General features: G+C 40.6%; 1 protein-coding gene across 3 annotated transcripts in view; it reads left to right on the forward strand.

Moving 5' to 3' along the window:
- The window catches only part of ppp1r9a (protein phosphatase 1, regulatory subunit 9A), a 265,269-nt gene that overhangs the window by 188,447 nt on the left and 61,610 nt on the right, over window positions 1–15,212 (forward strand). For all 3 annotated transcript variants that reach the window (XM_048610696.1, XM_048610710.1, XM_048610703.1), the window contains 3 exons: window positions 8,349–8,667; window positions 9,144–9,231; window positions 11,320–11,403. In XM_048610696.1, the coding sequence (XP_048466653.1) occupies window positions 8,349–8,667; window positions 9,144–9,231; window positions 11,320–11,403 (491 nt within the window). The remainder of the gene's footprint in view (window positions 1–8,348; window positions 8,668–9,143; window positions 9,232–11,319; window positions 11,404–15,212) is intronic.

Raw genomic sequence — 15,212 nt, forward strand, 5'->3', positions numbered from 1 at the left:
TCCCCACCTGCTTCAAGAAGACCACCATCATCCCAAAGAAAGTTCCAAAGAAAAATCATGCAGCGTGCCTCAGTGACTACTGCCCAGTGGCTCTGACATCCATCATTATGAGGTGCTTTGAGAGTAATGGCACACATCAACTCCAGCCTCCCAATTGCAGTTCATCTAACAGTGCAACAAGTCCACGGCAGACACCATCTCCCTGACCCTATGCTTATGCCTGGAACATCTGGACAACAAGGATACCTATGTCAGGCTCCTACTTATTGACTCCAGCTCTGCCTTCAACACCATAATTCCAGACCATTTAATCTCTAAACTCCAGGACCTAGGTCTGTACTCCCCCCTCTGTAACTGGATTCTTGACTTCCTGACCAGTAGACCACAGTCAGTAAGGATAGGTGACAACACCACCTTCATGATATTCCTCAACACCGATGCTTCACAAGGGTGCATACTCAGGCCCCTAATGTACTCCTTATACACACACATGACTATGTGGCCAAATTCCACAGCAACTCCATTTTCGAGTTTGCTGATGACACCACTGTTGTAGGTGTGATTTCAAACCACGATGAAACTGATTACAGGAAGGAGATGGAGTGTTTAACAGCATGGTGTAAAAACAACAACCTCTCCATCAATGTCAGCAAAAGAAAGGAGTTGGTCATTGACTTCAGGAAGTGGAGTGGTGGCCACGCCCCTATCTAACAATGATGCTGAGGTGGAGATGGTTGAGAGCATCATGTTCCTGGGAGTGACGATCGCCAGCAATGTGAACTGGTTTACCCACGTTGGCACTGTAGTCAAGAAAGCATAGCAACGCCTCTACATCCTCAGGAGGCTAAGGAAATTTGGCATGTCCATAAAGACTTTTACAGATTCTTATAAACACACCGTAGAAAGCATCCTAGCCAGATGCATCACAGCCTGGTATGACAGTTGCTTTTCCCAAGTCTAAAAGAAAATACAGAGAGTTGTGAATACAGCCCAGTCCATCACGCAAACCAACCGCCCATCCATTGACTTCATCTATATTTCCTGCTGCATCAGGAAAGCAACCAATATAATCAAAGACCCCTCCCACCCCAGTTGTACTCTCTTCTACCCTCTTACGTTGGGCAGAAGATATAAAAGTTTGTATACATGTACGAAGGGATTCAAGAACAGCTTCTTCCCCACTGTTATCAGACTTTTGAATGGACCTCTTTGATGCTAACGTTGATCTCTCTCTGCACCTTCTCGGCAGCTGTAACATTGTATCCTGCACTCTGCTCTGTTACACTGATGCACTCATATAATACAATCTGCCTATAAAGCACATAAGACAACACTTTTCACTTTATCTTGGTACACATGACAGTAATAAATCAAATCAAAAATTTCTTTCCTGCTTTACTTTATGAAAACCATGTACTGTAATTTTGAAGTTATCCTTTGAAGCTCCTGCAACTTAACAAAAAAAGGAAATGGAAACACACAGCAAACAAAGCAATATCTCTAGAGAAGGCAGGTATTCAGTGTTTCAGGTTCAAACCCTTCTTGTAAAATAAGAGATAGACAAGCAAATTTATATTATGTATTTTTTCATGGGATGTGGGTATAACTGGCAAGGCCAGCATTTGTTGCAGATCTTCAATTGCCTTTGAAATTACTGACATTTAAGTGTCACTCACATTACAGTGAGCCTGGAGTCATATGTAGGCTTTACTCATAAGGATAGCATTTTTCCTTCCCTAAATTACATTTGTGAACCAAATGGAATTTTACGACAATTGACAGTCGTTTCATGATGCCATTACAAGAACTAGAGTTTTATTAATTGAATTCAAGTTCCACCAGGTGCTGTGTTCCCACAGTATTAGACTGAACCTCTGGATGGCTAGCCCAAATGTTACCACTGCACAACTACCTTCCAGAGATATAGAAAAATATACACAGAACACAAGAAACAGCAAGTGATAGAAAAACTCAAGATCTCCCAATATCTCTGGAGAGAGAAACAGAGGACCAGATCTTCAGATCTCAGGTACCCTGACATTTGTGCTTCAGGACCCCTTAGATGTCCAGATTCAGTAACTGCCAAGAGAAACTGAGAAATTTAAACTTCTGATGGCAATTATCCTTCATCTGGAATCTTTTGATCAAGTCCCCAAATCTGAACCAATGCCATAGACATTGGAGGGTTCTAACTCACACATATTTATCCAGAAAAAGGTTAAAGGGATTAAACATGCTCAAACTCCTAACCATAATCCATCCTATCCCTTCATCAACTTAACATCTTCCCGTTTCACCCATTTGGCCACCTTATCAACCCAGTTGATACCCTACTCTCTTATCCAACTGACATCCTTCCACCTCACCCACACACCTGGCACTCTTACCCATCTTCCAAGTTACCTAAAATGTAGCAGCATATAACTCATCACATTTCCACCTCATATTGAACTCGAAACTTTAGCTGTCTTTTCTTTTTACAGTTGCTACTAGACCTTCTGAGCTTCTCCAGCCCTTTATGCCTTTCTTTAAAGGTTTTAGTTGGCAAGCTTGTCAAGAGCTCACAGGAGACAGTTTGAATTTTAGGGAATAGATAGCAAGAAATGCAGATGCTGGAGTCAGAGATAACACAGTATGGAGCTGGAGGAACACAGCAGGCCAGGCAGGATCAGAGGAGCAGGAAAGTTGATGTTTCAGGTTGAGTCCCTTCTTCAGAAATGGGGAGGGGGAAGGGAGCTGGGAAATAAATAGAGAGAGGAGGGGTGGGACTGGGGAAGGTAGGTGGGATATTGACAGGTGAGTGCAGGTAGGGAATGGTGGGAATTGGCCAGTAGGATGGGTCGGGCAGATAGGTGGGAGAGAAGATGGACAGATTGTGTCAGGTCAAGGAGGCAGGGATGAGAGGGAGGGTTGGACATGGGATGAGACCAGGGATGGGGAGATTTTATAAGTGATGAATTCCATATATAGGCCATCGGGCTGTAGGGTCCCGAGGCGGAATATGAGGTGTTGCTCCTCCAGTTTGTGGGTGGTGTCATTGTGACACTGGAGGAGGCTCAGGATGGACATATCACCCAGGGAGTGGGAGGGGGAGTTAAAATGGTTGGCGACCGGAAGGTGTTGTCGTTTATTGCGTACAGAGCGCAGATGCTCTACAAAACTGTTTCCGAGTCTATGCTTGGCCTCACCAATGTACAGAAGGCCACATCGGGAGCAGCGGATACAGTAGACCAAGTTGACGGATGTGCATGTGAACCCCTGTCTGATATGAAAGATTTGTTTTGGGCCTTGAATGGAAGTGAGGAGGGAGGTGTAGGAGCAGGTGTAGCACTTCTTGTGGTTGCAGGGAAAGGTGCTGGGTATGGTGGGATTAGTGGGGAATGTGGAGCAGACGAGGGAGTCACAGAGTGAGCAATCCCTATTAAAGGCAGATAGGGGTGGGGAGGGAAATATCTCTTTGGTTGTGGGATCGAATTTTAGGTGGCGGAAGTGGCGGGGAATGATAAGCTGGATGCGGAGGTTGGTGGGGTGATATGAGGACAAGGGGGATTCTGTCTTTATTTTTGTTGGGGGGAGGGTTTTGAGGGCAGAAGTACGGGAAATGCAAGAGATGTGGTTGAGGGCATTTTTGATCACCAGAACGGGGAAGTTGTGGTCTTTGAAGTAAGAGGACATCCGGGATGTGTGGGAGTGGAAAACTCCATCTTGGGAGCAGATGCGCCAGAGGAATTGGGAGTAGGAGATCGCATTCTTGCAGGAGTGGGTGTGAGAGGCGGTATAGTCCAGGTAGCTGTGGAAGTTGGTGGGCTTGAAATAGATGTCAGTTTTGAGGTGGTTACCGGAGATGGAAATGGATACGTCCAGGAAGGAGAGAGAGGTATTGGAGATGGTCAGGTGAATTTGAAGTTGTGGTGAAAGGTGTTAGTAAAGTTGATGAACTGTTCAAGCTCCTCGTGGGAACGCAAGGTAGCGCCGATACAGTCATCAATGTAACGGGGGAAGAGGTGGGGTATAGTGCCATGTAACAGTGGAAAATGGACTGTTCCACGTATCCTGCAAAGAGACAGACATTGCTTGGGCCCATGCAGGTGCCCATGGCCAACCCTTAGTCTGTAGGAAGTGGGAGGAGTTAAAGGAGAAGTCGTTCAGGGTAAGGACAAGTTCAGTTAAGCGGATGAGGATGTCATTGAAGGGGTACTAGTTGGGCCTGCAGGAGAGGAGAGGAAGAAGCGGAGGGCTTTTAGGCCATTTGGGTGGTGGACACTACAGGGATTGGATGTCCATAGTGAAGATGAGCTGTTGGGGCCCAGGGATTGGAAGCCTTGGAGGAAGTGGAGGGCGTGGGTGGTGTCCCGGACATAGGTGAGGAGTTCCTGGACCAGGAGGGATAAAACAGAGTAAAGGAAAGCGGAGAAGAGTTGGTGGGACAGGAGCAGGCAGAGACAATGGGTCAGCTGGGGCAATCAGGTTTTTAGGGAAACTTGCAAGTTGTGTACTGAGATAGAGGAAGACTATATGCGTGGAAGCAACCACACAGCAGGGATGATGGGCATGAAAAAAGGGTGCATGGCTTAGAGAGGCCTACATGCGCTAAGCGGCGTGCTTGGCTTCCAGGAAGAGTGTTTATGAGCACAGACAATGCAAGAGGTTGTAATTCTCCTGGCATCATGGGGACTAAAGAATAGGAAATAAGGCTTCCAGATAGGATAGGGAGCCTGGTGAGCACAAAATGTGCAGTTGCTGGTAATGGGAACACCACTCTGAATTGTTGAATCCAGTGACCAAGAGGAGGGAATTCTGTACAGGAGAAGCAGAATCCTGCAGGAAAAGTACAATGGCAAGGACAACGACAACAGAGGCAACAGAGGACATACCCACTGCCTCAAATCAACCAACAGAGATGGAGTTATGTTAAATATGGGAGAATCATCACTACAGGAGACAACAACTCTCAAGGAAGATGTATTGAAGACCTCATCACAAGGAATTATTCATTATGCCCTGCCAGTAGCCACAAGAACACTGTATCTTTGATTTTCCTAACCTGTGTGTTCTTCCAAGGATCAGCTGTGGATCTTGCAAATTAATACATGCAGCTAAATCTCACAGGTTAATGATGTTATCTTCTTGGCTGTAGGGCCTCACAGTTAAAAAGGCAAGTTTCGCCTTTATCATTAGAATTAGACCAAAGGGTCTGTTTCTGTGCTGTATAAATCTGTGATGCCCCTAGGTGCAGGGCATCATCAATTGCATAGTTTTGGCCATCAAAGCACCCAGAGATTGGCTAATGACCTTCACCAACAGGAAATTTTTCCATTCACTCAACATTTGTTGGTTTGTGGCCACAGCAAGTGGTTCCTAGATGTGTATACTTGCTTTCTTAAAATCTTGAACAGCATTCTGTTCCATTACCCTGATATACTTACGTAAGGTATGATTTGTCTGGATAGCATGCAAATCAATACTTTTCACTGTGTCTTGGTACATGTGACAATAACAAATCAAATCAAAATCAAAAGAACTGTTTAGAAGAAGCCTTTCAACCCATCGACTATACCGCCAAAAATACTCTATGACTTACACTGTTCCTTATTTCAGGCACTAGACCTAAAAGCCCTCAATGTTATGACACTTCAAGTGTTCAACCAAGTACTTTTTGAAGGTTATGAGGTTAGCCGCCTTGAATACCCTACCAGGCATTGCATTCCAGGGACACCCCCTCCCCTTTCCTGTACCACCACCAGCATCATCATCATCATCACCTGGGTGAAAAGACTTTTTCTCAGCTTCCTTCTAAAACTCCTAAGCAGCTGTCATGATTCCTTCAACCTCCAGCTCTCCAGGGCCATGCAGATCTTCATTTCTCTCTCACCTATCCAAATAGAATGGGTGAATTCCAGGAATCAAGTCATATCACTTGATAAGCTGGCTACTTACCCCTTTACAAGACCCACAGACACCACCATGGGGCTATAATCGAAACCATTTACTCATTAGGATCAACATCAAACAAGCTTATGAAGATATAGTTTCAATACCTTGCATCTGTCAGGTCAAACGCTGCAAACGGTCTTGGAAGAGTCTCTCACATTGTTATCATCCACTGCATATTCCATAATATGGGCCTTTAAATGTACAGGAGGAGGAGCAAGTTACAAAACTCAATGCCAGTCTTGGCTCCTCTGGCCCAGTTTAAGCCATTTTTTTCCTGCAATGAAAGAGAGACATTGTATAGAATGGATGTGGATGGAAGGGCAGTTAGTGGTAGAGCAGCAGCAGGAGAGGTGGTGAGGTGTCCTCAAAGTGAGTTGGAAGCCCAGAGGGTAGGAATGTTTAGTACTCTGGGAGGATGAGGTGGGTGAGAACATGATGCATTTAATAGTGAGAACGGTAGTCAATGAGAGGTGAGAGGCATGTACAGTGGCATAGTAAATGGTGGTCTTGTGAGTGTGAGTAGCTGAGAGAAAATAGGGACACTTACCCTTGTGGAGTACAAAGAATCATTGACTTTCTTTCTTCACTGCTGTGCATAGCATTTTACATGTACCACTGGTCTGACTTGGAGTGTTTTCTCAGTTCAGGCTGGCCTGGTTGGTGGTGTAACTCCCTTTATCAGTTAATAGGATACAGCACTGTCCTTCACCATCCCAAATAACAGCATGTCGTCGATGAACCAGGAGTTAACTTCCTATTTAATGTAGGCACTCAAAAACCAAAGTGTGAAGGACAGTTCCTAGCTTGCAGCATCTGAAGTTATGTGCGACATATGACCATAATGCTTTAAACTCCACAAATTTCTGCCAGCGGCAAGCATTTCCACTTGTGACGGTGATCCCATAAGAAGGACACCATAAAGCCTAGATGCATAGTTAAGGTGAAAGGCAGGTGATTGCATGAGAACTGTGGCTTGGCCGAATGCCTTGTATTTTACTCAAAATTGCATTTTCATTGATAATGGGAAATTTCAGCCTGAATTTGAATAACTCATTTTGAAATTTGATTGTTTAACATAATCTCTATTTATTGTTGTCTCAAAGATCATAATCCGTTACCTGTCTAGTACACACGTACCCAATCTGTTAACTTGTTTATGTCTTCCTGAAAGGTTTATCATTTTCATGTTAACCACAAACCCAGTTTTTATGATGTCTGTAAATTTTGATTTATTTACATTATGCACTCATACCCAATTACTAACAGCAATGGTCCCAAAATTGAAACTGCAGAGACAAATGTTTATATTTCTCTAGTTTGAAAAACAAGCATTGATCACTGCTGTCCACTTTCTGACCTTTAACCAGAGTTCTGTCTACACAACATCACTAATTCTAATTTGTAAACAATGTCCTATTTTAAGCATTGCTATGTGCAAAACCCAAATGCACAATATTTTCTGCATTTTTACTATTCAGTTATTTCCTCAAGAATGTTATGAAATTTACTGGCATCATTATTACTAATGAGTCATTTTATAAGTGGGAGAAATTCACTGGCTTTGCTGTTTAAAAATAATTTAGTTAACTTCTTGTGACTATGACCAAATTGCTGACTCTTTTATGTTTGCTTTTCTTAATAAAGACCTGCAGGTGCCCATGTGCACATAACTTAAGTAAAATGAATATTAGGTATCAAATATGCCAAGGGAAGTAGGAATATTAATTTATCTTCAAAGTCCAAATTTAAGTGTTTGTGAAAATAGACAAAATTCAGTCTCCAAATTCACATTTGGGATTCATCTAGTATGGATAAATCTGGAACATAATATACAACTTTTGTTTTGAGGTGGCATCAAGTATCATTATATTTTGACTGAAGTATTAACGGTTGCACACATTGTACTGTTTTAATGCTTTAAGCTCAAATTTTAAGACCAGTACAAAATTGCTGAAAAATCTAAACACATAACCAGTTCATGGTCCTGAAGTTCCTGCACGTAATTATGTTAAAATTTGGATTACTTTGCTGATTTTGCCTTAAAATTCCTGTGGAGTTTATTTGCCTATGCTGAAATATCATAACTGACATTAAAACAGGTGCAGGTATAACTCCATAAATGGGGGAAAACAACTTGGCTGATTGTGCCTGCCAGAGCCACATTCCAAGGCTGTTCTTTCTCCGTCTCACTCTTGTGCATTGTTGTACAATGGTATGATCAAAAATTTTCGGGTATGCTGACAGCACTTTGGATGTGTACAGAACAGGTGTTAGTAAGATTTTAAAAATATAACCAAAAAGTGGTTCAATTGACCGAAGAAGTTTCTCTAAAACCAATACAATTTGAATTGTCATTTGTATGCTATTCAGAAACTCACATGCACTCTATGTTTCTCCCCTATTTGAAATAAAAGCCTTTAGATAGCTATGGAAGTCCCACGCACATTTCCAGATCCCCCCTGCCAGCATCCTTGAGGACTTGTTCACCAGCATCTGATTCTGGAGCCTCTTCATTATCTCCAGTAGCCAGCAATGCAGTCTTCTCATTTGATACTACAGTCGAAAATCAAGCTCTGGGAGAACATAACCAACGAGGTTTGACATCATCAGAGCGACTTTCAGAGGATTCTGTAGGAGGAACCACAACTTCATTGCCATCAAATCCTTGTCACAATGCTACATTGTCTTTCTTGCATCATATGGATAACCAAGGCAAAATGAGAAAACCTGAAGGTATAAGAAGATATTGTTCTCAATTTCAGTGATTATCTAGTCTGTGCTTTGTAATATAATTATTGTTATTGTAATAGTAGCTGTTACAGCTGTTTGAAAAATGCTGAATTGTCAATAGTGCAATAATGCACTCCTTTTCTATCCACCTTATAAAGTTAGTAACAGTAATTTAAATAAGTAGATTTTAAAGCTATCTGATGTGAATGTGCTTGTTTTAAGATATATTTTTCAAAAGCTATAAATGGCAGCAATTCCGTGTAGCCCATTTTTGACAAGAATGTTTTCTTTTTGGACACTAGTGTTCAAATTGTGACGAGATCAAATGACAGCTAAAGATGGTAGAGTCTTATAATTAAAATGCCCAAGTTTGAATGAGTAGAATGTGTTCTGTTTTGTTGGTGTGTTAACAAAACAGTCCTTTTCTAAAGAGAGAACTATTTACTGTAACATGTCTAAAATAATACTGTTAATTTCAGATGACAACAGAGGTATTTCTTCACCAACAAAAGTCAGTCTTCCTATGAATCAAAAAGAGAACACAAAACAAAAGTTTGTTGACTTTGGGTAAGTTATTTATAATCCCTCAGTATAGTATGTTAAACTTAATCTGAAGCTGTCAACTGCAAATTATTTGTTTTTAATTAACATAGTTCAAAAACAAAATTCTAAACTGGCTTATTCAAAACATTCACAGCATCACAAAATTGAGTGACGTAATTAAATCCTGATTTCCTGTGGATTTGTACACAAGGCTGCAAATTTTAACTTTGGTCGATGGTGTAAAAGTTGCAGTAATGAATTAACCACCCACTATACTTTCATAACTTTATAAATTGTGATTTCCTCTTCTATTTACTTCAGCAGAAAGGAAAATCAGCCATCGTATGTAATAGATGACTAATTAGTAATGTGTACTTACACTTTCACCTTATTTAAAGATTAGTCTATGAGAGGCAAGATCAAGAATGAGATTCAGGGTAGAGGTTAACAAGATTCAGATAGCAGAGGCACAGAAGATCAGACGGTGTGAAGGATGGTGGATGAAAAGAAGCCAGCTGGAGAGAGTAATGGGAAAGAGAAGAGAGGCTATATTAGCAGATGGGGAGTGAGGAGATGTTGAGGGGACAGATGGGAATCAGAGAAAGTTGGGTAAATATTGATGCTGCAGGTGAAGTTGCAAGAAGTTTAGAAATTAAAGGGTGGGGATGTTCCAATGTAGTTATTTCCTAAGGACAATTTCCTAATCAATTGTGGAAAGTCCTTTAGGGGTGAGTGAGGGAATGGTATTTGTATGTAGAGGAATAGAATAGAGTGAATTAGACAATGTTTTTACAAATCAAAATCGGCAAACCTAGGTGGAGAAGTGGGTGAAATATTACTGAGTAGGGCTTTTATCAGGGAGTGTAAAGCTTCTCATTGAATGAGAGATGCAAAGACAAAAATTATAATCAGTGACTGAGGTAATAAATTCTTGAATATAGAGAAGTTTCCCAAGAGGTGGCAATAAAGGTCAGTGGTGCCAGTAAGCAAATTCCAGAATTCTCCCAGGCTATCGGATGTAAACCAATGTTTGTTGATTTTATAATGGGAAGAAAGGTATTGTTTGTGAATGGGGATGTGAATAAGTTGCTTGGTTCTTTTGCAGGGTGGGGAGAAAAATATTAAGGGTTGAGATGCAACACTGTTCACTCAGTATGAACATCTAGCCACAGCAACAGGGACCAGCAAGGAATAATCTTCTATGAATGATGAAGGCAGAACTGCTGTATAGGAAGGGGACTTGTATGTTGTTCAAAAGTATCTGAATAAAAGGAGACTCTTTATCCATTAAGCTTATAGTCAGGTACCTTGTCTAATGCAAGTCCAGTAGACTTTTGAATTGGCCAGATCAATAGACCAGCTTTGCAGATATCATATCAGGCAGAGATAGTAAGGAGGGAAAGTACGAAAACCAAATAATCAAATAGTTTGGGATCTGATATCTGCAGGAATTTCAGTTATGCATAACGCAAACACATTAAATAGACATCAAGCAACAGATCAGCTGGTCCAAAATTATGGCTAGAACATCATAGCAGCATTTCTTGTATCTTTTGCACTCCCATTCACCAGAATCTTGCCCCACCCCCCAAAACACACACACAACATGCATCCATGAATATACAAATCTGCAACAAATGGACTGCAGCCATTCAAGAATACAGCTCACTACAAACTTTTCCAGTGCTATTAGAGTTGGGCAGTAAATTATGGCCCAACCAACAAAGCCCACATCGCCTGAACACATTGTGGAAGTTCCTCAGCCACACAGTTTCCTGAGAGTAAGTGAATGGGTTGGGAATAATGATTGAAATACCCGAGAAAATTCCATTCTTACTCCTTTAGGCAATCATAAGGTAGCATGGATCAAGAGTAATTTACAAAGACCTTTTGTATAATGCAATCTCTACTCTAGTTAAGAACTAATTCAGATCCCTATTTCATCTTTTTTCTCACTTTTCAATTTTAGCATTAACATATATTAAAAATCAGGCTTTTTGCATGTAACTATAATTTTGCAAAATTAATTAATTAATTGTACAGCATGAAATTTCAGCTTCTGTTATTCTTAAAACCAGTATTAATAACTGATTTATTTTGAATTTATTGTAGCATTCAATTGCAAACAGCATCTTATAAAGGGAATAAACAAAAGGACAAAGAGAAAGAATCCAATAGACTATCATCAGGAAGCAGGTTTGCCACAATATGGTTCACAAATGACTCCTTTTCTTATTTGTTCATGTAACAAGCTTTTTTAGGCAGCAATTTAAAGAGGATGAGAATTGCTGTGGCCACAAAGAACCTCCACACAGTTTGGGGTCATTCCAGTCTACCAAAGATTTGTAAATGTTCATCTTCCAAGTTTTTATCTTATTCAAAAAGGAAATTACATTTGGTCAAACAGTAGCACTGTCCATGTAGATCAGTTGTAAAGTTCCCACTTCTGTTCAGGACAGACAGTTTGCTTATATTTTTCTTCCTTACTGTTGGTTAATTACTCATTCCTGATATAATTCTTTTGAACTACAACACTTTTGGGAATAGCCAAAATACATATTTTTCACCTACTAAACATCCTATAGGTGATTATCATCACTGTAACAACATTCTTGACTGGATTTTGTGTTGTGATTTAAGGTATCTGGAAATTTAACCGTCATCAATATCTCCTGATCTTTGACATCCAGAAAATAATAAACAATCATTCTTGTATTATCACACTATCTAAACATTCCAGCATCCGCAATATTTTGTTTTCATTATGTGAATGTTTGCTCACCATGTTCATGGAATTTGTAAATTATTTTAATTAAAACTAATGCTGGAGAACCGGACGTGTCATGAACTGGGTACATTGACCACCATGTACAGTTTTCTGACCCATGCTCCGAGATTAAGGCTGCTCTATGTTCTGCTCTATACAGATTAGATGGCTATGGTATGTTTAGGTAATGTGATGATGCTGCAATGATTATTCATTATTTTCTCTATTTTCTGCCGATTCACAAATCTTCCCAGGTGCCTCTTATATGTTGCTATTGTATCTGCCTTCACCCCACCTCTGGCAGTGCATTCCAAGCACTTACCACCTTCTGTGTTTAAAAAAAAAATGTGCCTTTCACATCTTCTTTAAACTTACCCCCTTTTACCTTAAACCTATGTCTCCTAGTAATTCACATTTGTACATTAGGAAAATGACTCTGAGTATCCATTCTTTCCATGCCTCTCATAATTTTGTAAACTTCTATCAGGTCGCCCCACATCCTTCAACTTTCAAAGCAAACCAAGTTTGGCCAATCTCTTCTCATAGCTAATACCCTCCAAACCAGGCAACATCTTGGTAAACAGTTTCTGTAACCCTTCCCAAAGCCTCCACATTCTTCTGGTACTGTGGCGATCAGAACTATACACAGTATTCCAAATGTGGCCTCATTAAGGTTCTATAGACCTGTGCCATGACTTGCCAATTTCTATATTGTATGCCCCGATTGATGAAGGCACGCATGCCATATACTTTCTTATCCACTACTGCACTGCCCTCATCAATCATCCTTTGTCACTTCCTCAAAAAACTCAGTCAAGTTTGTCAGATATGAACAAAAACAGAAATTGGTGGAAAAGCACAGCAGGTCTGGCAGCATCTGTGAAGAGAAATCAGAGTTAACATTTCAGATCCGGGGATCCTTCCTTAGAACTGAGGACCTGCTGAGCTTTTCCAGCAACTTCTGTTTTTGTTCCTGATTTACAGCATCTGCAGTTCTTTCGGTTTTTGTCAGATATGAGCTTATTTGCAGAATGCCATGCTGCCAATCACTGATAAGTTCATATTTTTCCAAATCTGAGTAAATCCTTCCCCAAGAATCTTCTCCAACAATTTCCCTACCACTGACATAAGGCATACTTGCCAGTAATTTCCCAGATTATCCCTGTTGTCCTCCTTAAACAAAGGAACAATGTTGACCATTCTCCAGTCCTCTGGGACCTCTCCTGGAACTAACCGTTCTCCAATCCTCTGGGATCTCCCCTGTGACTGAAGAGGATATAAAGATTTTGTACAGGGCCCCAGCAACTTCCTTCTTCACCTTCCTCTGTATTCTGTGATAGATCCCTTTCAGGTCCTGGGGACTTGTCTATCTTTAATGCTTTTCAAAACACCCAAAACCTCATCCATTTTAATGTTGACATGCCCCAGAATATTAACTTACCCCTCCTAAGACTCACCATTCACCCAGGCCTCCTCCTTTGTGGGTAATTACACAAAGTATTCGTTAAGGATCTCACCCACTTCCTCCGACTCCAGGCATAAAATCCCTCCTTTGTCCTTGAGTGGACCTACCCTATCCCTAACTACGCTCTTGTTCCTTATATGTGTATAAAACACCTTGGGTTACTCCTTAAACCTGTTTTCCAAAGACATTTCATGATCCCTTTTAGCCATACTAATTCCTTGCTTGAGTTCTTTCCTCCTAAATCCTTGTTTGAGTTATTATAGCTCAAAGGAAAATGTCAGGATAAAGGGGAAGAAAATATGATATTGGAGAAATTTAGCTGCAGAAAGACAAAAAGAGCTAACATTTCGTGTCTGGTACGACTCTTCTTCAGAACTGAAATCAGTCACACCCAGTTCTGTGATCTACCCAACTGACAAGTGAGGCTGTTTTCAGTAGCTTTCTCTTATCTAGTATAACTTTATTTCTTTGCGATGTTGAACTTTATTCATGGTATTTACTGCTCCATTGACATACTCTTATAGTTACTTTTTCAATGTCATTTATGTTTTCAGAAGGAATACTTCTTCAAATAAATTCTGGTAATCAAAAAGCTGTTTCTCTAATGGTACTTTTCATTGACTGCCCCTGGATTAACAATAATAGGGAAGAAAAGTTTAAGTGAACATGTCTGTTCAAAGTATTTTTATTTTTAAAATAAAACTATGTACTCATTAAATATGTCTCAGTATTTTGACATGCTCAGCCACTGAGAAGCATGCAAAATTAGGTTTCCCCCATTTCCCTTTTACTTGTAATTCATGTTATCACTGATGGGAAGTATTTAGGTGGTAAAACAGAAATTGCTGGAAAAGCTCAGCAGATCTGGTAGCATCTTTGGTAAGAAATCAGAGTTAACATTTTGAGTCCAGTCACCCTTCCTCAGAACGCAGGAAGAATTACTCAACCTGAAATGTTAACTCTGATTTCTCGACAGATGCTGAGCTTTATCAGCAACTTCTGTTTTTATATCTCTTTTACATCATCCGCAGCTCATTCAGTTTTAATTTGGTATTTAGGTGCTGCTTGATTGTAATAAACATAGTAACGACATAAATCAATCTGAGAAGGGCTCTTGTGGTGCAATAGTAGTGCCCCTATCTCTGAGCTAAGAGGCCAAGGTTCAAGTGCCAGCTGCTCCATAGGTGTGTAATAACATCTCTTAATAGGTTGGTTTGAACATATACAATAAAGTGATAATGTAAATTCTCTGGGCCAGAAAGTCCATGTTCAAGCTCCACCTGCCGTAGACATATGTCATAACATGCCTGAACAGGTTGATTAAGAATATCTAGACCGACCTGCGTATTGGTCTCAAGTCATAGATCCTGTGAAATCACACTACTGGCTGAGAGATCTCCAACCCCAAATAGCAGTGACACTATCTGGGATCCTGCAGCTAACCTGGATTCCCTGCTCCCATTAGTTATAATAGAGCTATTCCATGATGCTTCCCATCACTAATGACATGAAGCTGTCAAAGTTGCAGACTGAACTAAATAAAAAAAACTGTATTTTCCAAGTACTAATATGAACAGTTCAATGTTATGGTTAGTTCAGCATTCACTTAGTGTCATTGGGTCTAATGCCACAGCTTCCTTTAGAATGAAAACTGTCTGCATCCGCTGCTTGTCAAAGTGAGGTATTGTTATTTGTGTTTTCAGATGCAAGAATCTCAGTGAATAGGCACACAGAGTAACTCTAAGCAGTTTGACCTGGCCGGCAAAGATTTGG

This window comes from Rhincodon typus, chromosome 2 (genome assembly GCF_021869965.1).
Source record: "Rhincodon typus isolate 14 chromosome 2, sRhiTyp1.1, whole genome shotgun sequence".
NCBI classification, from domain to species: Eukaryota; Metazoa; Chordata; class Chondrichthyes; order Orectolobiformes; family Rhincodontidae; genus Rhincodon; species Rhincodon typus.